General features: G+C 41.0%; 1 protein-coding gene across 3 annotated transcripts in view; it reads left to right on the top strand.

The window, feature by feature from the left end:
- Positions 1–19,156, top strand: part of LDLRAD3 (low density lipoprotein receptor class A domain containing 3) — an 84,185-nt gene extending 65,029 nt beyond the window's left edge. For all 3 annotated transcript variants that reach the window (XM_061462869.1, XM_061462868.1, XM_061462867.1), the window contains 2 exons: positions 15,942–16,287; positions 18,543–19,156. In XM_061462869.1, coding sequence (XP_061318853.1) covers positions 15,942–16,287; positions 18,543–18,804 — 608 coding nt within the window. In that variant the 3' untranslated portion in view covers positions 18,805–19,156. The remainder of the gene's footprint in view (positions 1–15,941; positions 16,288–18,542) is intronic.
- Positions 19,157–23,543: the final 4,387 nt, after the last annotated feature.

The following is a 23,543-nucleotide window of genomic DNA, read 5'->3' as shown; positions in this document are numbered from 1 at the left end:
CCATCAAATGAACTGCTGTCATAGACCATGGGTACATTTGGATCAAACTTGTTAAACCAGTACTTTTTTGTGAGCATTGTATTACTGAGAATCATATTTAAAACATGCCATAATGAACAAATACCTGTGTCCAGTGTCTTGCCAGACTAAGGATTTTTCCATCAAACTGAGGTCATCCCGCTAACCTTCACTGATTTTAAGGGGAAACCAGCTCATTACTGCAGCAGTAATTAAGTCTGCATGCCTACTTGAGTGATTTTGATTTTTAATTAAAGTGTAAGTGTTATGGTGGAGTATTTGAGATAAATGACAGTTCAACATTTGCAAGACTGACATAATCTGATTTTTTTGTTTGTTTGTTTTGTTTTCTTTCATTCCTTAAAAATGTTTCTTAGTGTATAGGTATGCGTGGAGGAAGCCTCAGGAAATACACACTAGCCTGGAATATTTCTAGCACATATTTTTGAAGTTTTGAAGAAGAGCATAGAAGACTTCCATCAGATGAAAGATGCAGAGTACATTAAAAAAAACAAACTTGAAGAATTTCACTTGAAATCATTAGCTGCATTTTTGTGCATATGTCTGTGTAACGCTGTTGTTGCTGGCTGCTAGCAGAATGAAGAAAAAAATGTCTTTGCTTAAGAAAATTTTGGACTTATTTACAAAGAGCTTTGCAATTTTATGTGATTAGAAGTATTTAACAGTAGTCTGTGAGAGTATGTAACTGAATTAATGTTTTGCTTCACTTTTTAAAATGGATGTGATAAACAAGTAGGGATTCTTCCCCACTGAATTGCAAATTATCTGTAAAAAGGAGATCTTTGCTTTCTGACAGTGTACTGGTCTAGTTTGTTCAGAACCTCCTAGTTAATAATACACGTGTGGCTCACAGGTTCAACAGCCCTTAGACTACTGAGACAGAACAAATACTGTAGTCATTTGCTTTACTGGTAAGGGATCACTAACCATAGGTCTTTATGACACTTACTGAAAGTGCTTTTTTGGCATTCTTGGGCTCTTGACTTTCAATGCTTTTTCTTTTTAATTACCATTTTAATTACTTGCCATCCACCCAGGGAACTCGCAATTGGCTCTTCACTGAGGACTTTCAAAATGAGGAATTCCTCTTGGCTATTAAGCTTCCACCTTCTTTGTAATAGCGACTCTGCTGATTATGATGTACACTTCCTCCTGACTTGGTAAAAGTCCCCTTCTCTCTCTTACTTTAGATGTGGTCCAACACAGCTTTAACCCTGTGTCCTGTCATACAGCTTTGTAATGCTCAAGCCTTTAGCACTCTTGTCATGGACTCTGAAAAGCAGCGTCCAACACAGATGATGGGATTAAGTGTCTGGGATCTGACTTTTGTTGCAACAATATTTTGAACCGTTTTGGACATAGTTGTTCCTATCACTCTTTTTGAAGCTCTTGTTTATTGTCATTGTACCATATCTGCTGACAGAGGGGAGATGTAGATGAGATACTAAGCAGAAGTTCTTCCCTGTGAGGGTGGTGAGGCCCTGGCACAGGTTGCCCAGAGAAGCTGTGGCTGCCCCATCCCTGGCAGTGTTCAAGGCCAGGCTGGATGGGGCTTGGAGCAACCTGGTCTAGTGGAAGGTGTCCCTGAACGTGGCAGGGGGTTGGAACTGGATGAGCTTTAAGGTTCCTTCAAACCCAAACCATTCTGTGATTCTATGATTTGAGGTGTTCCTCTTAAGCCAAATGATACCACTATTGGCTCCAGATAACTAGAAGAAAAGTTAGTGGCAATGATTCCCTTTCTGCTTTCCTTTCTGAAAATCTGCTGGCTGATTAAACATTGGCAAGAATTCTTGACAGGTGGAAAAACCTAAATTTGATTAAACCCAGAAAGACAGAGGCTATGGAGTTAAGCTGGAAGAGGTGTTTGAAATACAGATGAGTTGACCTTTTTGTTGTGTTGGTTTAAACAGTAATGGGTTGGTTTAATGGGCTAAAAAGGTAGTATTGCCATTATTGCAATGTACTAAGGACACGGGGTTAACTTGGTTAATTTGCATGAGGCTGTGCAGTGTAGGCCTCTGAATTGTCCTCTGGTTTTCCACAAAATGTTTACTGGTCATGTTTGAGTACCAGTTACATTCTGGAAATTGCTGGGGCCCCCATGCAGTGCTTATGCTGCCACAGCATGGAATTTGGTAAAAGGCAAGATTTTACATTGTATGGTGTCCTTTGCAAAAGGCATATTCCAAATCAGTAAAACACCATGTGCACAATTGAAGCAGACTACCCTAGAAAATAAGAAGACTGTTAAATGCTTGCTCATAGCTTTGGAAGACTTTGACCTATTGATTTCAAAATTTACCGCGCAGAGTGTGTGCTCCTGGGCATTTATTTTTCTAGGCCGATTAAAAATCTGCCTTTCCTACTTGATTATTCCCACACACACACCTTGGAAGGGACCTTAAAGCTGATCCAGTTCTAACCCCCTGCCACAGGTATGGACTTCCACTAGACCAGGTTGCTCCAAGCCCTGTCCAGCCTGGCCTTGAACACTGCCAGGGATGGGGCAGCCACAGCTTCTCTGGGCAACCTCTGCCAGCGCCTCACCACCCTCACAGGGAAGAGCTTCTTCCTAAGAGCTCATCTCAGTCTCCCCTTTGTCAGGTTAAAGCCCTTCCCCCTTGTCCTGTCACTACAGGCCTTTGTCAAAAGCCCCTCTCCAGATTTCTTGTCAGCCCCTTTAGGCACTGGAAGCTGCTCTAAGGTCTCACCGGAGTCTTCTGTTCTCTAGGCTGAACAAGCCCAGCTCTCTCAGCCTGTTTTTTACTTTAAAAAAAAAAAAAGTCCATTGCAGAACTGGACATCCAAAATCATTAGTCACCCTCAAAATATTAGGCACTATGTTTGAATGACAATGAAAGAAGATTCCAGGTTTGAGTTTTTTCTAAGCTAACGGGCAGAAATGGAGTAGCCCATGTCTTGGGGGATGATGTGCTTATGTACTGCATGAGAAGCCAGTTGCCTGCAGGCAGCTTTAATTTTTTTTGAAGAATGTACAACTGATAAGCGTATAGCAAATATGTATTAGGGCAACACTCATGTTAAATGGTAGAATTTGCAGTACTCCTCTATGCTATATTACTAGTACTCTCTGCCTTGTTACTAAAAGCAATTAAAAGAACGTTTGGGTGTATGGCACCAATGGAGGTAAAAGCACCGTGCTTTCAAGAATGACTTGGTTAGAAAAAATTTAATTTTCAATTATGCTTGAAAGGACAAAGTGCAAAATTAACAGATTTGCAATTAATTTCAGTAGTAATTATGTAAGAATTCCAGGCATATAGAAGATGAGAAGCGTGGAATAATTAGTTGTGGATTTTTTTACTGCTGTAATTACAGTGATGAATATTCATGAAATGTTTGGGGAAGGGAAGCACAGCAAGCAATTGTAGTTAATTAAACTTTTAGCTGGCTTAGTTATGGAGGCTGCTCTTTTTTCTTTAATCCTTTCAAAAATGCTGTGAAACTCCCGAGGCAGGGTAGTTCCACTCAAGTGTGAAAATTACTCTTTAGGATCTGTTTTTCCTATGTAGAGGTCTCCCAGGTCATCTTCTTGGAAAGCTGCTCAGCAGGAAAGGACCTGGGGGTGCTGATTGATGGCTGCTGAACATGAACCAGCTTGTGCCCAGGCAGCCAAGAAAGCCAACAGCATTCTGGCTTGTATGAGAAATAGTGTGGCCAGCAGGACCAGGGAAGTGATCACCCCCTGTACTGGGTAATGGTGAGGCTGCTACTCAAGTCCTGTGTTTAGTTCTGGGCTCTTCACTACAAGACAGACATTGAGGTGCTGGAGCGGGTTCAAAAAAGGGCAATGAAGCTGGTGAAGAGTCTGGATCACAGGTGTGATGAGAAACAGCTGTGGAAAATGGGGGTTTTTAGTCTGGAGAAGAGAAGGCTTAGGAGGGACCTTATCACTCTGCAACTACCTGAAAGGAGGATGGAACCAGGAGGTGACTGGTCACTTCTCCCAAGTAACAGGTGATAGGACAAGAGGAAATGACCTCGAGCTGTTCCAGGGAAGGCTTAGATTGGATATTAGGAAGTTTTTTTCCCCCAAAAAGGTGGTGCCCAGGGAAGTGGTGGAATCACTGTCCCTGGAAGTGTTCAAAAATGCTTGGTGGACATGGCAGTCATGGGGTAACAGTTGGGCTTGATGGTCTTGAAGGTCTTTACCAACTTGGTTGCTTTATTATTCTGTAAGTCATAGATAACCATTGTTCTGATTTTCTGGCACTTGAAACTTCTGTGGAAAGTCCAGTGAAAGTGAATTGCAGCTTTTATTGTTTTTGTATTTAAAAGGTTCAAAGAGATAGATGTAGAGTGATACACAGTTGAGCATGAGGTGGAGAAACCATCCTGATCTTCAGTAGCATGAGGCAAAAGTGATGGCTGTACACAGTGATGCTGAGATTGGCCTTTAGCTTCCAAAGGTCTATATTTTGGGTTCCTTACCTATAGAAACAGAAGGTAGCTGAAAAATTAAAGAAAAATTGTTTGCAAAGGGAGCAAGGAGCCATGAGGGGCTAGTGTTTGGGATTTGTTTTGTGGCTTTACTCAATTTTTCCTGGATATTTGGTATGTTCAGTTTAGCCTAGAATTCAGTGTGTGTTTTGTTTGTTTTGTTTCTTTGGTTTTTGTTTGTTTTTGTTTGGTTTTTTTGTTTTTGTTTTTGTTTGCTTGTTTGTTTTTTGTGGGATTATTGGTTTTTTTTCTTTCCTGATTTGTGCATAGTCAGGCTTTTTAGCTGTTATGTAGGCATGTTAAATCCATCTCCATCTTGAATGCATGGACACTGTGGATGGCTTGTTAAAATGTCATACGGTACTAGGGAGGACAGAACAGAGTTGCTCCAGGATAATTAAACGCACCTTAAAAGTAAAGTAATAAAGCCTCCTCCTTTACAATAGTAAAGAAAAAGTAAATAATCCATTCAGTTGTGTGTGTGTGGGGGGAAGGGTATGATGATGGATGCTGAGAACTCCTGCCTGATCCTGGCCGACAGTTTTTAGCTCTACAGCTTTAGGTGGATCATTGTATTAATTTCAGCCTTGGTCTTTAGGAAAGGAAGATGTTCACCTGTCTTGTTGGATTACTGTAACATTTCTGTGATTTGTCTATATATGCTTGAGGGAAATGTGCTATGAAAGTAATAGTAGAGTTAATGATTTGCATCTGTACTAAAAAGGAGCAGTAGTAAATGTGTTTGTTTCTTCCTGTTTGAAATGAAACTGAAACTTTTTTTAAGAATGATTTTTAAAATTGCTGCAGATGCTCTCATGCAGGTGTGTATATGGCAACGTGTTTCAGCTGTTACAAAAGAAGCTCTCTAGAACCTTTGCCCACATAATGTGGTTATTCCCCAGTACATATTCTATACTGTCACACAGCTTTTGTTTAAATATATTCCGAAACATCATTTCGCTTTCTCTTCTTTCTCCGAAGTGTATCATTAGATTTGCCCTGCATCTATTCCCTTTTACCCTTGTTATCTTTAGTTCTAATCTGCGTGACAATCTAACAAAATGAGTCACTGAGCTTAATTTTTATAACCCATGGCTATTATAAATACTTCTATCATATCCCCTCTTAATCATCTTCTCTCAAGACTAAATAAATCGTACCGTTTTCTCTATTGATATTTAAGCCCTGTTTCCCCATTCATCATCGTTGTGTCTCGTGCTGTACTCTCACCAACCTAATTCTGTCAGTCTTGAAATAAACTGGCCAAAATAGGATGCTGTCGTTCAAGTGCGGTTTCATTAGTGTTTTGTAGAATCACACAACAATATGTTTAATATCCTTTCTTTGTGATAAGCCAGTTTTCTATTAACCTTCTTTACCACTGCAATGCATTAGACCAAGATTCTGTCACTAAAGGTTCATTTTCATGTGACACATTAGCTAATTCCGTGCCTTTTAAACTATGCTTAGCTGTGCTAATCTTTATTATTTGCCTCCAGTCTTTTCATGCAGAATGTCAACTATAAGTATGCTACCAAAAATCTCTTCATTTGTCCTTGCATACAGTAATTATCTTGACATAGTGATTAATAATTATGATTCTTGCCTCTTCATACAAATCTGAAAATGCATTTTGCTTTCTTGCATTGAACACACACTTTTCATATCAAGAATTGCACAATTCAGCATGATTAGCGCAGTCAGCCGGGGTCAAAGGGAAAATAAATGTTTCCGCAATCTCTGTGGAAACAAAAAGCAAGACTGCATCTTCAGCGAGAATAAAACCTGGCACTCTCACATTCATTAGGCTGCATTTGTCAGTGCTGAATAAACAACCTTTCATCAAGTGCAGCAATTTAATTCATTCTGTAATTAAAGATATTTTTGCTTAATTTATTTATTTGAAAACTTGCTGAAATGAGACCAAAATTCTTATAATTCATATTTCAAAAAGAGGAATGAGGCCTCTGGATAAAGTCCCAGGTACTATAATACCTTGATTTACTGTCTGAAATGTTACACTGAGTCCATCCGCAGAGGAAAGCTATCCAAGTTTCCTCTACACATGAAATGGAGAGATAAGCTCCTTTTTCATTGCCCCTGGGTTAGGGCAGTCCCAAGCACAGCTGCAAGCTGGGGGAGGCTGTATGGAGAGCAGCCCTGAGGAGAAGGACTTGGGGGTGTTGGGTGACAAGAAGCTCCCCATGACCCAGATGTGTGTGCTTGCAGCCCAGAAACCACTCGCGTGGGGCTGCATCACCAGCAGGTCAAGAAAGGGGATTCTCCCCCTCTGCTCTGGTGAGACCCCCTAAATCCTGTAGATTATATAGAATTGTCAATGAAGTATGAACTTGTATTGAACTCAGCAGTAGGATGGGATCATGCAACAAGTGAGAGAAAATTCTTGAAAATAGAAGATCCATCTTTGTTGCAATGAGGGTGTTTTCAGTCTTTTTTTCTGTGTATCTGAGGACAGTCTTGGTGAAACTAATGCAGGTTTGTCAGCTCACTCAGAGAAATAACCCGGGTATGGATTTTATGGGGTGCCTTGGGTTATTTGATTATAAGGGGTGAAGGTATTAGTGGGGTTTTTGGATTTACATGCCAGCGTGTAAGTTCAGAGGTCTCTGATTGCTTCTCATTTTCTTTCCCATCTGTTTCTCTGGCATTACACAGTCTGTGTTTTGTGATCAGGAAGGCCAAATAGGGCTGTGCAATAGCTGCTTTCACAACCAATTGTTATCTTTGCTGTGGTGTTTTATAGTTTGATTTGCAACCAAGTATGATGTCTGTTAACACCTTCCTGAAGATACGACCTGAACCTAGCAAAGCTGCTGAGGCCATAATTTGGCAAAACTTTGTTGCTGTTTACAAGGAGTTAATAAGAGTTTGTAGCTGTAAGCAAACAGTTTGTATGTCAAATGGTTGTCATGTAGAGTCAGAATGACTTTAAGAAACAAAGTATCTCTTGATGTAACTTTACACAGGTGCTTTCTCTGGTGGAACCAAGCACTGATCACCACCTTGGTTTGAACTGTGTGTCTGCCCAAATCCACGTGGTCATCATGGACTTGCTTTCCTCTCCTTTTGCTTTCTGGAGGTAGCCTGTGGGGCTCTTGCTGGAATGGATTTGCTGCCCATTCCTCTGCTGCATCCTAGAAGCAGTCATTGAAGGGGCATTGGGTGGGTATGAATGGATGATATGAAATGGGACGGTAGGAAGGGTTTTAGGTGACCTAGCAGGTCTTGTCAGCCTTTGCTGTCTGGTTTGGTCTTTTTTTTTTTCCACTCAAGATCACAACCTGCTAATGGTTTCTGAATAGTTAGAACATTGTCTTGAATGAGTCCCCACCTGTGTGGACCTTGTGTCTGACAACATCTAGTCGCAATTCTGTTAAAAATAGGATTGATAATAGTAATATATAAGACAGGGCATGGACTTTGTACTAACACCTTTTCAAAACACAGAGTCATTAAAATACAGTCTTTGAGTGATTAGACTAAATTTAAAAGCTGATTGCTTTACAGTATATCTAAATCACACTTAAGCAGTATTTCTTGCCATGTACAGCTGGCTGTAGGGTTTGTAAACTGTGCACTGCATCTCTTCAAACCTTATTATCATTCTTATGCCCCCTACCACTAATGCAGCATCTTGGAAAAAGTTAATATCCCCATTCTAGTTGAACAGGATGTCTCTTCTTGCCAACCTCCAGAATAAACACTATAAAAGTGGAGTTCATCTGCCTGTCCTGTACAGCATCCCACACTGAGCTTTTTCCAGACATCCTATTGAAATAACATGCATTTTTGCAGGCATGTAAATCACCCAGGATAAATAGGTAACAGTTTTGTAACATGGTGTAATTTAGTTTCAGGGTTGATAGATGATAAAAGCACAAGTATTACATCCATCCACTGATGTTTCATTTTAATTAGTTTACTTTTTGTTTTCAGTTGCATGGGGTTTTGGTTGTTTGGGTTGGGTTTTTTTCCTCATAGGTATTCAAGTGATTCCAAAGAATGTTAGCAGAGCATGTAATGGAAACTTGGATTCTAAACTCTCAGGGCCAGACAGGAATAGGAAAGGCAAAGCCACCCATGGCTTTTGACAGATTTATTTTCCTTCATACTTTTGACTTGAAACTGCTTAAGACCTTTCAAAATTAATCAACATAGAGCATGCTTCTGCAGCGAGCAGGGACCTGATACAGCATCCAGGCTCTTACCTACCTTAGAGCTCTGCAATTCCAATTAACCTTTCCAGAAGACAGGATGGTGCACATGCACATAAATTTGATAGTGTTGCCAAGGGTATTTGGTAGGAAATACACTTGTTATGCTGTTAGTTCAAGAAGTGAAGAAGAAGCCAATGCTGGAGACTAACTGTGAGTCTGCTTGGGTCTTCCTGGTTAATTACACAGTTCTGTTAACTTTTGCATTGAAACTTTCTTTTGTTTTAACTTTCAAGACTATACAGTACTACTCATAAAGTGTACACAATGGGTTACACAGCAACCAGAGACCCAAAATCTAGATTTTTCCTGCAGCTGGGAAATGCTGTTTGTGACTTGAACACCTCTTGGGATACAAGGGGGAAGGAGCAGACTATAGTACGAAATCAGTGGCTGTTATCTTCAGCTTGGCGTGCTGCTAATTGTCATAGGTCTTGGCAAGAGCACCAAAAGCATGTTTATGCTGTGAAGACAGTACAGTTTTTCTTTCTTCAAAGCATGTTCTCTGCTTTATTTTATAAGCTCAGTCAACCAAAGAGCCTTTTAGTACTGATGCTTTTTGAGATTTTCGGTTTTAGTTTAGTGTCTGGGGGGAGGTGATAACAGTGGAAGCCCCTATACCTGTCAGTGCACCAGGCTCTTGCTGGGTGTCATAAAATATTACAAGAAATGTACAGTAGAAAAATTCTTGGCAGCCTCCTTGATAGTGACTCTCCATTTTCAAAGTAGGAAAAGCAGACAAACAGAAGTAACTGAACCCCTCTATTTAGAGAAGAGGACTTTATTAGGAGAATGTTCATCCTTTTTGTAGTCTGCCCCTGCTTTCTGGCATAGTTTCTATACTGGTTGTGAATTAATCGAATTACACCACTAACCTTTTGGGCTATCTCATGTTCAGGAAGTGCTGCTTGGATCAGCGTCAGACTGATCCTGAATTGCATTTGAGTAACACTTTAATTTCCTCCTTGGCCTCCATCCAGCTGCCAAGCCTGGACCTTTTGTTTTCTGTGCTTGATGGCAAATTTTGGCTTTACAGGTTTTTTTACATTGCTGCCAAGTTAATTTTAGAACTTCGGTTGCCATGGCTACTGCTAAGTATTTTTTAGTTCTCTACTTATTTGCTCAGTTTGCTGCTTTCCTTTTTAATTTTTTTCCTTTTCTTTTTCTGTGTGTGAAGTTCATGAAGTACTTTTCCTACCCTGCAGAAGACAAAAAGGAGGGCATGCGAGCGGAGAGGCTCTTGCTCTCCAGTCTGACTTAGCTGCTCTTTCGGCAGCAGCAAAGACTTGAAAGCACTGCTCTTGTAATGTGTGTTCAGGATGAGTCCGGGAAGGAAGGCACAGGTAATGCACTCACCTGGATGTACTAAGTGAGATGTGCTGAGACCACTGTTACTTCTGCTGCCTGTCTTGAGGTTTATCTGTGTCTTGCAGGTTAATTGTATAGGCTTATACAACTAAGCGTAGTTTCAAGTCATAGAATCCTAGAGTGGTTTGGGTTGGAAGGGACCTTAAAGCTCATCTAGTTCCACCTACAGGTTTCATCCTGCTGCTTTCCCAGGAATTTTACTTCTTTACTGAGTACCTGTTAAGAAAAGATGTAAACATGTTGTATTACTTTTGCCAGTTCCCATCGGTAAGCTCTGTTTAGTGTGTGTAACACCTCTATTAACAAATCTCTATTCTGTGACTGAAACAGAGAAAGCCAAAGTGGGGCAGAAACACGCTTTGAATGCAGTTGAAAACAAATCCGTGTCTTAGGCGTCCAAGGGAAACATGAGGCTGCGTGGGGAGGGGAGCAAATGGTAACTAAGCATGAAACTCCATGAAGTCTGGATGAGAAATTTAAGAGCTTTTGGGGACTTAGCTGGATGCACTGGAAACTCCTTGCACAAAAAGTAAATAACAGCAGAGGCTCTGCCTGTCTGTATTTGATTTTTGTCATCTTTAACCTTCCAAGCTGCAGCTCTGCTCTTTAGCCAGTCGGAATTTAAATGTGTTGCTACAGTAGCATCTTTGTTGGAGATGGACTGTGACTAGTGCTCATTAAGGCTACAGATGTCTGCTCAGATTATGAATTTCAGAAGCTTTTTCTGTGATGAACTGTGAAATGCCAGGCTTGAGCAGAAGATTAAAAAAGATAAAATAATGGCCCCTCATCCCTGTGTCTGGCAGACTTAATGCAGTTGTTCTCAGCTCTCTCTAAAAACTTTGACTGCGAACAAATTTGCTGCCTCAATGAGATAGCCCTCTGAGCACAACCCGTTGTGTTTCCTTTATCAGTCTTTTCCTGAATTATTCCCAAAGCTTTTTACACTGCAGAAATCTCTAATCCGCAGATAACTAGGGTTTAATAGGCATAAGTGGCAGTGATAAACTGTTTATATATGACACGATTAAGAAACTTATATCTTTATAAGGGGGGTGAGGGGAAGTTTGAAGAATAAATACTCCATGAATTTAAACCTGAAATTGGTGAATTTGCATTTAATAGCAGAACAGGGAGACGTATTTAAACCTGACTGGATAATACCTGCTGCTTCTGGAGAAGATGACTGAATTATCTAGAAATTCAGTTCAGTGACTTCTGTGATGTGTAAACATCTACTGAAAGTTACTAGAGCAGAGCTGAAGAGTTTGTGGCTCTTTCTTCCTAAAACAGTGGTGCATGTCCAGCTAAGATTTTTCAGGTGTTCTCATATCTCCCTCCTGTTGCAGTGTGCTCAAAATGTGTAGAGGTTCATCAGGCAGTCCGATTTAGTGTTGTGGTTTAACCGCAGCTGGCAACTGAGCCCCACATAGTCCCCCTGGTGGGATAGGTGAGAATTGAAAGTGCAAAAGTAAGAAAGCTCATGGGTTGAGATGGAGACAGTTTAAAAGGTAAAGCAAAGGCTGTGCATGCAAGCAAAGCAAGGCAAGGAATTCATTCGCTATTTCCCATCACAGGCAGGTGTTCAGCCATCTCCAGGAAAGCAGGGCTCCATCATGCATGATGGTGACTTGGGAAGACAAATGCCATCACTCCAACTGTCTGCCTCCCTGCCTTCCTCCCTCCCTGCCTCTCTCCCTCTACATGCTGAGCATGACATAGTGTGGAACATCCCTTGGGTCAGTTTGGGACAGCTGTCTCCTCCCAACTCTTTGTGTGCTCCCAAGCCTACTTACTGGTGGGGTGAGGACAGGAAAGGGCTTTGGTTCTTTGTAAGTGCTGCTGAGCAGTAACAGGGACATCCCTGAGTTTTCAACACTGTTCCCAGCACAAATCCAGAACACAGCCCCATACCAGCTACTATGAAGAAAATTAACTCTGTCCTGGCCAAAATGAGCATAGCTAGGTACCCATTGTTCCCTTCCACGTATCTGTAAACTCACCTGGCTTTGTTACCAAGAAGTTGCTCATTTCAACATGATCAAATATATTGTGAGGCAAAGAAAAAACTTGATGTAGAAGTCTCCTGTATGCAAAACTGTCTCATAGTTCTGCTGCTTTTGTTTTAGCTGTGCTATGGAGCAGTTTTCTTGCCCGGAACATTTTGGAAGACTGTTCAGAGCAGTTAATTTCTTCTCCTTGAATGGGAAGTGCTCTCTCTAGGGCTGCAAGCCAAGGTAATGTTACTTTCATCTTTTGCAGATTTAGATTTAAAGCCTTTGCTACAAAAGGTAGGTTAGATGCAGGTGTCTCTTTCTTGGTTTAAACTGCACCACAGAGGAAGTTAAATGTCACTGGACTTCACTTGTAAACATGTTTTGCTAAGGGACCTTAACATTGTATCCTCTTGGCCCAGAAGGCAAGAATAAGGTTGTTACGGTGGTGAAAGAAGACTTTGTTTCAATGAAAGCTGTATCTTCCTAGGCAGAACTCCATCTCAGAGATACGGTGCACTCTGTGTTCCTGTAAAGATATAAAGACTATGCATGTTTAGGGAGCTGGTTTTTTTGCATGGGAAGGGAGTGTTTCCATGAAAAGTATTCAGCACTGCCCAGGGCACAAGAAAGAGCACTTGATTGGTAAAATGGATTTTTTTCATCTTCGCAGGATCATAGAGTCACAGCATAGTTTGGGTTGGAAGGGATGTTAAAGCTCATCCAGTTCCAACCCCCTGCCATGAGCAGGGACACCTTCCACTAGACCGGATTGCTCCAAGCCCCATCTAACCTGGCCTTTAACACTGCCAGGGATGGGGCAGCCACAGCTTCTCTGGGCAACCTGTGCCAGGGCCTCACCACCCTCACAGGGAAGAATTTTTTACTTTTTTATATATATATATATATATATATATATATAGGATATATCTGTACCCCTCAGTGGAGCTCCATGTGGACACACAGAGGCTAGAACTAGCTGAATGGATGGAGATGCTTATTCAGATCCCAAAAGCAATATTACTATGTTGGCAGATTCAAAGGCTGCACAAGATTGCATTATTCAGAACAGCGTCTTCATGGGGCTCTAGTGGTTTGGAGATCTCTACACAGACCTGTGGTCCCTAGTGTAGGCATGCCTTTTAGGTTGATCTTGTTCTCAGAGATACATTGAACTATGTGGGAATGCAAGCAGCAGATCTAAAACCCTGAGAAGGGCTAGAGTTATATTGGCAAAGAAATGATGTTTCATTGGGTGCAGTAATCCCAAAGCTCCAAATCAGCATGTTAGTTTCAAATTTACCTAAAATCTTTGCAAGATATGTGGGTTGTTGCATGAAAAGAACCAGATAAAATAGATGTTTTGTTTCAGACTGTCCTAAAGCTGGCCATCAGAACCCATCTGACTTTTGATCAGGTATTTTCTTCTTCAGCATTCTGGTTAATCTGTTTGGATTTATGTAAGTTTTTTGTGCGGGATCTCAAAGATGCTTTCCTATACAGATGGATAACCTTAAAAGTGTTGGAAGTATGTTGACATGTAATTCACTCTTCTCATTTTTCTTTCCTTTTAATAAAAAGGAGTTTATAAAGAGGAGAGATGGTGCTGCTTTGGAATGATCCCATGGTAACTAATTAAGTCTCATCAGGTGTGCATAGGCAGCCTGTTCTGAGTCTTATGCCAATGCGCTGTAACCAGTGAGCTAAGATGAAAGAAAGTCCTGGGGTATTTTATTGGCATGTTATAATATATTTACCTTCCTTGCAGTGAAGAATTGCAGGTATTGTATGCATCAGTTCTTGCAAATAAACTTGTTGATGTTCACATAAAAGTGATCTGCTCTGGGATAGCCCTTGTCCATGATATGAATTTGCTTCTCCGGTGGTAAATTTAGGGAGTGTATTAAAGAAGCCACTGCAATATGTGATGGCTGTAATTAAAATTACTAATGCATGTAAATTCCTTTTCTCCTTTCTGCTTTGATTTACATTCTTCATGCAGACTTTGCTCACTTTGAGTGAGCCAGAGACCTCCGGTTGACTGGTAAACAATGATTTTAGCCATCTCTCTAGCACAGTTGCACAGGGAAATAAATTTAGTAAGGATCCTTGCTGAGATGTGTGACCTTAGGTATCAAGAAATCTGCATGTCTTGCTGACCTGCACAGCTCTGGTTGTAATGGCATCATCAATAAAACAGAACTGTTCAAGAGTGGTGGATTTTGTAGTTAGTACCAGGACCAATAACCATAGAATCACAGACCGGTTTGAGTTAGAAGGGACCTTAAAGCTCACCCAATTCCAACCGCTCTGCCATGGGCAGGGACACCTTCCACTAGATCAGGTTGCTCAAAGCCCCGTCCAGCCTGGCCTTTAACACTGCCAGGGATGAGGCAGCCACAGCTTCTCTGGGCAACCTGTGCCAGTGCCTTAACCACCCTCACAGGGAAGAAATCATGTTCCTTTAGTTCCTTTCCTTACAAAGAAAGTGCAGTCTTTCTTTCCCATCTCATTCCTTCTCACTGAAGTACCTAGGACTTAAATAGAGATGTTTAAAGGATTAGCTATTTTATTTTGTGTTACCTTACCTGACTAATCCATAAATTATTTTTAGGGTTGCTGGAAAATAGGGTTTGGTGTTTAACCATGCAAGTGAACTACCAAAATAAAATACTTAGAGAAATACCCGAAGCATCTTAATGCAGTACAGTGGGTGCTTGAGGAAAGCTCTTCTATTATGCTGGATACAATCAGTATATATTTCATTATTTTGTTGCTAGAGGAATTTGTAAGTGGCTCAGTGGCAATTCTGAGTGATCAAAAAGTGGGTTTAGTTGATAGGTGAAAGAAAGAAAAATAATGTGTCAAGATTTACTGTCCAGCCCTCTGCAGTAGGAAATGAAGAATTTGGATGGATAATCCTCTTATTGTATGGATGTGAGAAGTCTGGGGGTTGGGTTTCTTTTGGTTGTATTTGACTCCGTTTCTCCATTTTTCTAGGGATAGATGAATGTCTTGTCAGAAAAGTACTTTTCTTTTTGAGTCTACAAGGAGTTACAGCATGCACACAAATAAAAATTCTCCCCCCAAAAAAGAAAATGGTACTCAAAGGCTGTATGATCTTGTGAACATGGGGCTGGAAGGCTGGAATGGAGCCGGGAGAACGTGGTTCTGTGGTGCTGGCTCTGAACTTAAATGCAGCAGAGTCACATCAGTGTGTTTATGCCATTTTGCTTCTCTGAGCCTCTTTCCTCCTTTGCGTTTGTTGCCTTTTACCGTGTTTTCTTCTAAGATTTGCGTGTAATTCAGAATCCATTCAGATGTTTTACAGTCATTATTCCATTACTTTTTGCTTCTCTGGGCCCAGAGCCCAGGCAGGAATTCCTTCTCCTGTATGGTGACTGAAAAAATCCAGCTCTTCCACCTTGGATTTCTAGGGTGCTGTGCCAGGTACAGCTAGTTTATGTGCTTATGCCTCAGACCTGGGTGTCTTACCTCTGTAAACAAGAAGGTTATGACTGATAGGTAAGGATGGGGGAGATATTCCCATGATACAGTGCACATGCTTCCTACTACAGCATGTGATTTTTTTTGTCTTTCTTAGATGGTCTCGCACTGGTAGTTTATATGCTGGCATTAACTGTGAATGAGGATGGACTGAGTGACAATTCTGTGCCAATCGCTGATTTGCCTGCGTATGCTTTTTATAACATAATTTTCCACAATACAAAGAAAAACTGAAAACTTTTTTTCTCACACCGTAATAGCAGAAAACAGCGTAGGTTAGAAGGAGTTTTATACTGAAACACATCTCAGACTTCCTTTACCTTTTGTCTTGTAGAGGCAGGCAGTGGCCAAGATTATGTGACCTCAGAAAACCAGCTGCTCTACTACCCTAGCATTACCTACGCTATCATTGGCAGCTCTGTCATTTTCGTTCTTGTGGTGGCCTTTCTTGCCTTGGTCCTGCATCACCAAAGGAAACGCAACAATCTTATGACCTTGCCAGTGCATCGACTGCAGCACCCTGTCCTGCTGTCCCGGCTGGTGGTGCTTGATCACCCACACCACTGCAGTGTCACCTACAACGTTAACAATGGGATCCAGTACATGTCTAGCCAGGCCTACCACAGGCCAGTGGACCTGGACTCTCCACCATCCTATTCGGAGGCTGTGCTCGACCAAAGGTATGTGCAGGAGCTAATTCTGTGCTCACCAAAGTTTCACACTACTGGAAGTAGCTCTGTTAGTCTGTGCTTTTGCTCCCTTTATTGAGAGCAGCCCTGAGGAAAAGTAGGGTTTTGCTTGATGAGAAGCTCGCCATGACCAAGCAGTGTGCACTTGCAGTCCAGAAAGCAACCGTGTCCTGGGCTGCATCACAAGGAGCATGACCAAAAGGTTGAGGGAGGGGATTCTCCCCCTCTACCCCTCTCTACCTCTACAGGGTGGTGAGAACCACCCTGCAGTCCTGTGTCCAGCTCTGGGGCAACAACACAAGAAGGATGTGGAGTTGTTGGAGAAAGTCCAAAAGAGTCCAAGGGCTGGAGCACTTCTGCTGTGGAGACAGCTGAAAGGTGACTTGTTCAGCCTGGACAAGAGAAAGGCTCTAGGTAGACCTTAGAGCAGCTTTCAGTGCCTAAAAGGGTCACAAGAAATCTGCAGAGGGGCTTTTGACAAAGGCACGTAGCGATAGGAAAAGGGGGAATGGCTTTGAGCTGACAGAGGGGAGAATGTGAGGGTGGTGAGGCCCTGGCACAGGTTGTCCAGAGACGCTGTGGCTGCCTCATCCCTGGCAGTGTTCAAGGCCAGGGTGGATGGGGCTTGGAGCAACCTGGTCTAGTGGAAGGTGTCCCTGCCCATGGCAGGGGGGGTTGAAACTTCCAAGTCAAACTATTCTGTGATTCAATGATTTATCCTTATTGCTTTTGACAGAATTTCAGCACTGCATTTCCGTCACATGAATAGGGCCAGATCTGGGCAAATTTGAGCTGCTCCTGAATATGAAAAATACCTGGTCCTCGGGTCCCCTTACTATTATGGGTATTAAAGGGGTTTTAGGCAAACTTAAGTTTGCCTCTAGAGAGATTTTGAGGGTGACAGGAGAATGCAAAGGAATGTATCACTTGTCTAGTAGTGTCTTGTGCTAGTAGTGTCTTGTGCTAGTCTGGAACCAAACCATGAAAATTAACTTTGGAGTTTTGCCAAAATAACCAAAACCCAAGCAGTTACTCCCATCATATGTGATAAGTATATAAAGGTGAGAGGTCTTCAGTTCTTGCATAAAGAAATTGTGGAGTCCATCTGCCCTTCACTACTTTACCAATAGAGGAAAAGGGCAGGACTCTGAACTGAAAAAAAATGTTCTCATTTTAAATAGCTGAAAGTGCTTTGAGCTTTCGTGAGTGAGTACAGTTTGGGTTATGATATTTTTGCAGTTTGACACTGGTTTTATTTGTACAATTAACCTTCATTTTAACCTCTGTCTGTAGAGTCATTCCAAACAAAACTCCTAGACTGACATCCTCTGTACATAAAAAGGGCATGGTATGAACTTTCATGATCCAGATTGTTCACTGTCACCCTGTTGGTATTTTTTTAGTATGAACTCTGGGATCTGAAAATGATAGTGTGGTCCTATTCTTTGCATTTGGCAGCAGCTTCCATGTCTTAATGTTGATATTCATAACAATGCTATCTTTCCATAAGTAAGGGTAACTAAATGAGCAGCTGGCCAGACTGTAGTCACTTCTCACCTGGGCTGAAACAAGTTAGCAATTTAATAGCTAATTGCTCCCAGTTTAGTTTTCAATCTACTAAACCCTTTAGACCCTTCACTTGTTTCCTGTCAGAACCAAAAAAACCCCAGTTTTCATGAATCCAGTACTCATCTTGTCTATGCCTACTTAGCAGTTGCTCTGCATGTGATATCATGACAGCAAAAGTGATCTGTCATGTGGAGAATTCAGCTCATTATTTATTTGTAGGCCATAAGCCATTAATCTCTGTCACTCAGTGGAAGTTTCCTCAGAGCTTTCTTGTGTTCACATCATTACAGGTGTGAATGCACTACTTGTCTTATTTCTTTTGAAGCGCTTTCTCTGGTTGTGTAAATGTTTGTAGGGAAAATTCTTGCTTCTTGCAGCAGTCTTTGAGGGTAAGATGAGATTTGTTGGAAGTGCATAGCCATGAAACTTTGAGAGTAGAGTGTTAGGCAGAATGTAATTAGCTGTATTGTATCTTGGCCAGAAACCTTGGTGCCCAGTGGTGGTGTGAATGTTTCGGAATGACATGTATGAATTAGTCAGGTCTGTTTGAGGTTTCCTGATGAGAGTCATCTTGGAAAAGCTAAGAAATCCTGTTTGGTTTTTTCATAATTGAAAAACTGTACCACCATCCATACCACTGTTTTCAGTAACCTCTTACTGTGTTGTGTGTCTTACAGCAGACCACCTTGGTTTGACCTTCCTCCACCGCCTTATTGTTCTGAATCTGAATCCCCTAATCAGCCAGATCTTCCTCCTTACCGATCTCGAACAGGAAGCTTGGCGAGCACAGACACCCCCATGGCAGGAAGCCCTCTGGGAACAGCTGGCAGTTGGACAAGGGACATCCATGACAGTATGGATGGCCACAGAACACTTCTTGAGAGGACAGCAGATCAAAATGATTCTCTGATCAACTACACTGCTGAAAGAGAAATGTAAATGCTTCAGTATTTGTGATGGGCAGGAAGGCATTTACCTTTTCAAGTCTGTATGGGTTAATCTGCTGTGGCTAATAGGTTTCAGGGGGACATCTGCCTGAATGATGACTTGATTTGAATCCACACTAAGTTAATTTTTTAATTGAGCATTTTGGACTCATCAGAGACAGGGCTGTAAGAGCTAAACGTCACGTCAACTCTCCACAATATTTCAGCAAGCAAGTTTTGGTTCCGACTAGTAAGAGAAACATCAGTTCTGTGTCAAAGAACTGATGTGATGTCCGTCTTGGACTATTAACTGTGTATGAATGTACATATGTGCTTGTATAATATATAGAGATGTTGCACACACACACTTTGCCAGAAGGACTCTTGTTTTCAGACTGCCTCCCATCCTATTGACATGTGAACTGTTTCTTCTTACTGCCTGGTGCCAACTGGTGGTCCTTGAAGCACATGAGATGCAGTCTGGAGGTCCGGTGCCCAATGCTAGCCCACTAGCAGTGCTCGAATTGCAGAAAATATCCTACTTGACCCTTCTCTTCATGACCTGGAACATTCCTACTGTGAATGTAATTGTCAGCGTTTAAGCTCATGAGGATACAACAAATCTCTGACTGAGCAGGTTGGGTTTTTTCCCAAATGCTAATACCTAGGCTGAATTCATAGGTTTTCTTAAGGTTGGCTTATCTGTCAAACTTCAAGGTTGAGTACAGTAGCACTGAAGCTTCTCAACAAAGCAGCACAAGACTTCTTTTCAAAAGTGAAAAAAGCAACATTACTTCATATGTTCCATCTTAAAAAAAAGAAACAAACCCAACGAACAACCCAAACAAAACCAACCAAAAAAATCCCCACACCAAGAAAAAAAAACCAAAAAGCTAACCAACCCCATGCGCCCCCCCAGCTCTTGCAGTTAAATCTTGAACACCAAAATCAGCCCAAGGCAAAAACTCATTATGGAAAGCTTTAATGGGAATGACTAGTATGTTGTATTTGTAAAATAACTGAAAGCAGGTCATGTGGTATTGGGCTTGTCAGCCCTGTCTGCAGCATGTATACATGTTTCATTCTATATGTATGTAAGTAGTGTATTGCACAGATTTAGTTCTACTGCACCACTAGAACCTTAAAATGTCAAAATTTCACCATTATTCATGTTCATTTGGTTGAAAACCAGAAGTATTTGTGCCTGTTTTGTCCTAACTCTTGTAATGGTCTCCTGTGAAGTGTGTTTCAGTGCACAGTGTTGAACTACTTGGGTGAAAGTATCTAAGACGTGACGGTAGCAAGAGGGGTAGGTAAGCTGTGCATTTAAATGCCACTGTAGTGCTATGTACAGAAAACTATGCTTAATTTACAGAAAACAATGCAGCATTTTCCTCTTGTCCAGAGGGAAATTGGCCTTGAAAAATTATTTATACTTAACGTATCGGACACATTTCCCACTTCTCCTTCAATTTAATGAACAGTGCCATTAAACAGACTTTGCTGTCTGTTGGAAATGAAGGAAGCTGACTGCCCACACCTCCTGCTTTCTTCTTCACCATCTTTCTAAGGTAACTTCTTTTGGCCAAAGGTTATATGCTCAGAACACAAGAATTTTTGAGCTTGAGTGTAAGTAGGGGAACGACTCGAGTCTCGGTTCTCACACATGGACCTGAATTTCTTTTCTGTGGAGTGTTTTAGGTTTGTTGTTTTGGTTTGTTTGTTTGTTTGTTTGTTTTCTTTATAATTTCCAGCTCTGGAGTCTGCTGCCATGGTATGGAAGAGGCAGGGGCCAGGCATGTTTACAAGCAATAGGTCATGCCACGGCTGAGATGACATGGTGAGGAGTGCTGGAGAATTCTAATGCTGATGGGCTTCACTGCCTTTGGAAGCAGATTAAGGGCAGCCTTTCATTACAGGCTTGCTGGGAACTCAAGCAATATAATTACACTGCCCTTCACAAACCAGGACTTGGCTAATTAATGAATCCGATTTAATAGGCTGACTGTTGTGATTGTCACATAGCAGTTATTCTTTATTATACAGGTATGTTAAACTTGGGTACATAGCTGGGTTAATAGTAAAGGTGGGTAGAGGGGTGTCTCCCGTGAGCACTGGGCCCTGCTGTCCTCTCTTGCTTTTGTTAAAAGTTCTGCTCAAGCCTCTGTAAGAGAGCTATGTAATGCTGTATCAGAATTAGCCTTCATGTTCTTCTGTTGCAGTTTTAAAAACATTATATTGGGCTGTAAAACATACTGTTGAAGAGCTTGGAGTAGCTGCACTGGCATTAACGACCTTTTTAATTTTAAAGTTACCTCAGGCTGTATTAGTGAAACTAAATCATTGTGTCCTGTGTAACTTACATGGCATGTCTCCCTCATGCAGGCCTTCCGTGGGGGACTGCATTTCACCATGTGCATTCTAAGACACCGGGGTGTGTGAAAACCAAATATTGTTTGCCTATGGGATCTGAAAAACGTTGCCTTGCTTTACTAAGAAGTAGGAAAAGAATGGACGTAGCCTGCTTCTTCTGCCTTCTGTGTCAGGCACTGTTATATATGTACATATATATATATAGAGAGAGAGAGATATGTATAAAAATAATACTCTTTCAGGTTGTATATATTCACATAATTTTGCATTAAGATAATCCATTTGGACCTTATAAAAAAGAAAAAGAAGGAAAAAACATTCTAAATGGTGTTATGTTTTCCCTTCCAGTTAAGGGTATATTTATCTTTGCATAGGAATCGTCTAGTTTTTGAGAACACGAGTTACAAAGGGAGATTGTGCCTTCCTGATTGAATGTTGATAAAGGAGGCTGTTAACCACATTTCTGGCTGTTGTTACATATCATTGTCTAGAGGCCCAAAAAGAGAAGTAAGTCGTGTCTTCCTATGTTATTACTTATGGGGACCGCTGAACTTTGAGGAGCAGAGAGCTTCAGTATCTTGTTCCTAAAAGTCATGCTAAAACTTTTAAGGAGGATTTTCATCTTTCTCCCGTTTGCTGGTTTGTAGAACAGATTTGCTATCTGGTATCTTCAGAAATTGCTGTAATATCACACAGAAATTGTTTATAACATGTCACTTCTAGTAGTGTTAATACAGCGTTATACTGCATTATTCAGTGGCATCTTTGGGAAGGCGTGATAGCAACAACCATACTGGTGAAGTGAAATATTTCATTGAAAATCCACAGCTTGTAAAGCTGAAGTTAAATGTTCATGAAATACCATGTGGTAGAATTTCATTTCTGTAGCTGGTAAAATTGGAATTGATCATTCTATTGTTTGCAGTTCCTCTTAGCCATTTAATTTGAGGTCAGTCCTCCAGGAGCCTTCCTTTATACATAATATTTAAACAAATGGATGCTATTTCAAAGACCTATTCTCACAAAAGTAAAGCTGATTAAAGTTTTCTTCCAGATTCAAATTCTCTTTCCGCATGTGTATTGAATGGTGACCACTGCAATGAGTCACTTTCTTCAGCACAGGTATTAATATAATTGATTCCAAAAAAAACATTGAATCACAGACTGGTTTGGGTTGGAAGGGACCATAAAGCTCATCCAGTTCCAACCTCCTGCCATGGGCAGGGTCACCTTCCGCTAGACCAGGTTGCTCAAAGCCCCATCCAGCCTGGCCTTGAACACCACCAAGGATGTGTAATAAGCCAGTAAGATTTGGGTTATATAAAAATGAACAAATAAATAAATTTCAGGAGTTTTGAGTGTCTGTAACCTCTGCTGAAGTCAGTGGTGTGCATTTAAAATTAGGCTGTTAGTGAATCTGCTTGATAACAGTCTAAAGTCCCTTGTAAGGTAAATTACAGTTTACCTTTCTGGTATTGTGCTAATGGAAAACTGGCAGTAATGCTTTTTAAAGAGACCCTGTGAATAATTTTCTTGACTCTTGTCTACAGCGACATACCTGACAACACTGACTGCACGGTGATTTTTAAGTAACTGCATTTATTCTTCCTCTCCTTTTAAGTCAAATCAGTTTTATTTACACCACTTCACTTTGATACAGCTAATACGGCCCCTTGTGATAGATTTAGAAGCTAGGAGGAAAGAGATGATGACTCTCATTTTAATTAATGCTGCAGCTTGTTAATCTTGTGTGCTTTACTTTTTAGACATCTTAGGAAGACAAATGTTTTTAGTAGATAAGAAAAACTATTAATGATGAAAAGGATAGTGGGACACTGATTCTTAATTTCATTTTTAATGAATATTTAAAATTGTATAAATGAAGAATTTAATGCTATATTTGCGATGTGGTGACCGGATGACAAATACTGTTTTTAACTGTGGCTCATTGGAAGCTTCTTTGCATATAATGCCTGGAACTAAAATAGTAAGACAAGTGCTCTTCTTGCAGTTCATACTAGGTGTGACATATTTTTCATTAACACAAGGCTATATTGCACTTGTGGACTAAAATATGGAGTGCAGAAAGAATGACAGCGCTGTGCTGGATTCTGCCTGAATGTATCCCAGAACAGGGCTGTGGCCTTCATTGTCTTTTTTTTTTTCTCCCTGATTTTGGAGGGTTTTTGTCAACTTGAAATAGACACGTTGGAACCCAACCCCCAGCCTTTTCTTAAACTTTTGTAAACTGGAAATCTTCACAAATGTATTCTGTATTCCTCAATAAAATTGGTGTTTTAATACTGTTCACAAGTGAGGATGTCCCCTGTCTCATGAAGTCTTGGTTGTTGAGTTTTATAGCCTCCTATATGAAGGTTC

The sequence above is a fragment of the Pezoporus flaviventris genome, unplaced genomic scaffold (genome assembly GCF_033815535.1).
Source record: "Pezoporus flaviventris isolate CSIRO_AGI_PZ_B2104156 unplaced genomic scaffold, CSIRO_AGI_Pfla_v1 ptg000036l, whole genome shotgun sequence".
In the NCBI taxonomy this organism is placed as follows: domain Eukaryota; kingdom Metazoa; phylum Chordata; class Aves; order Psittaciformes; family Psittacidae; genus Pezoporus; species Pezoporus flaviventris.
This window is presented reverse-complemented; position numbering and strand designations above follow the sequence as displayed.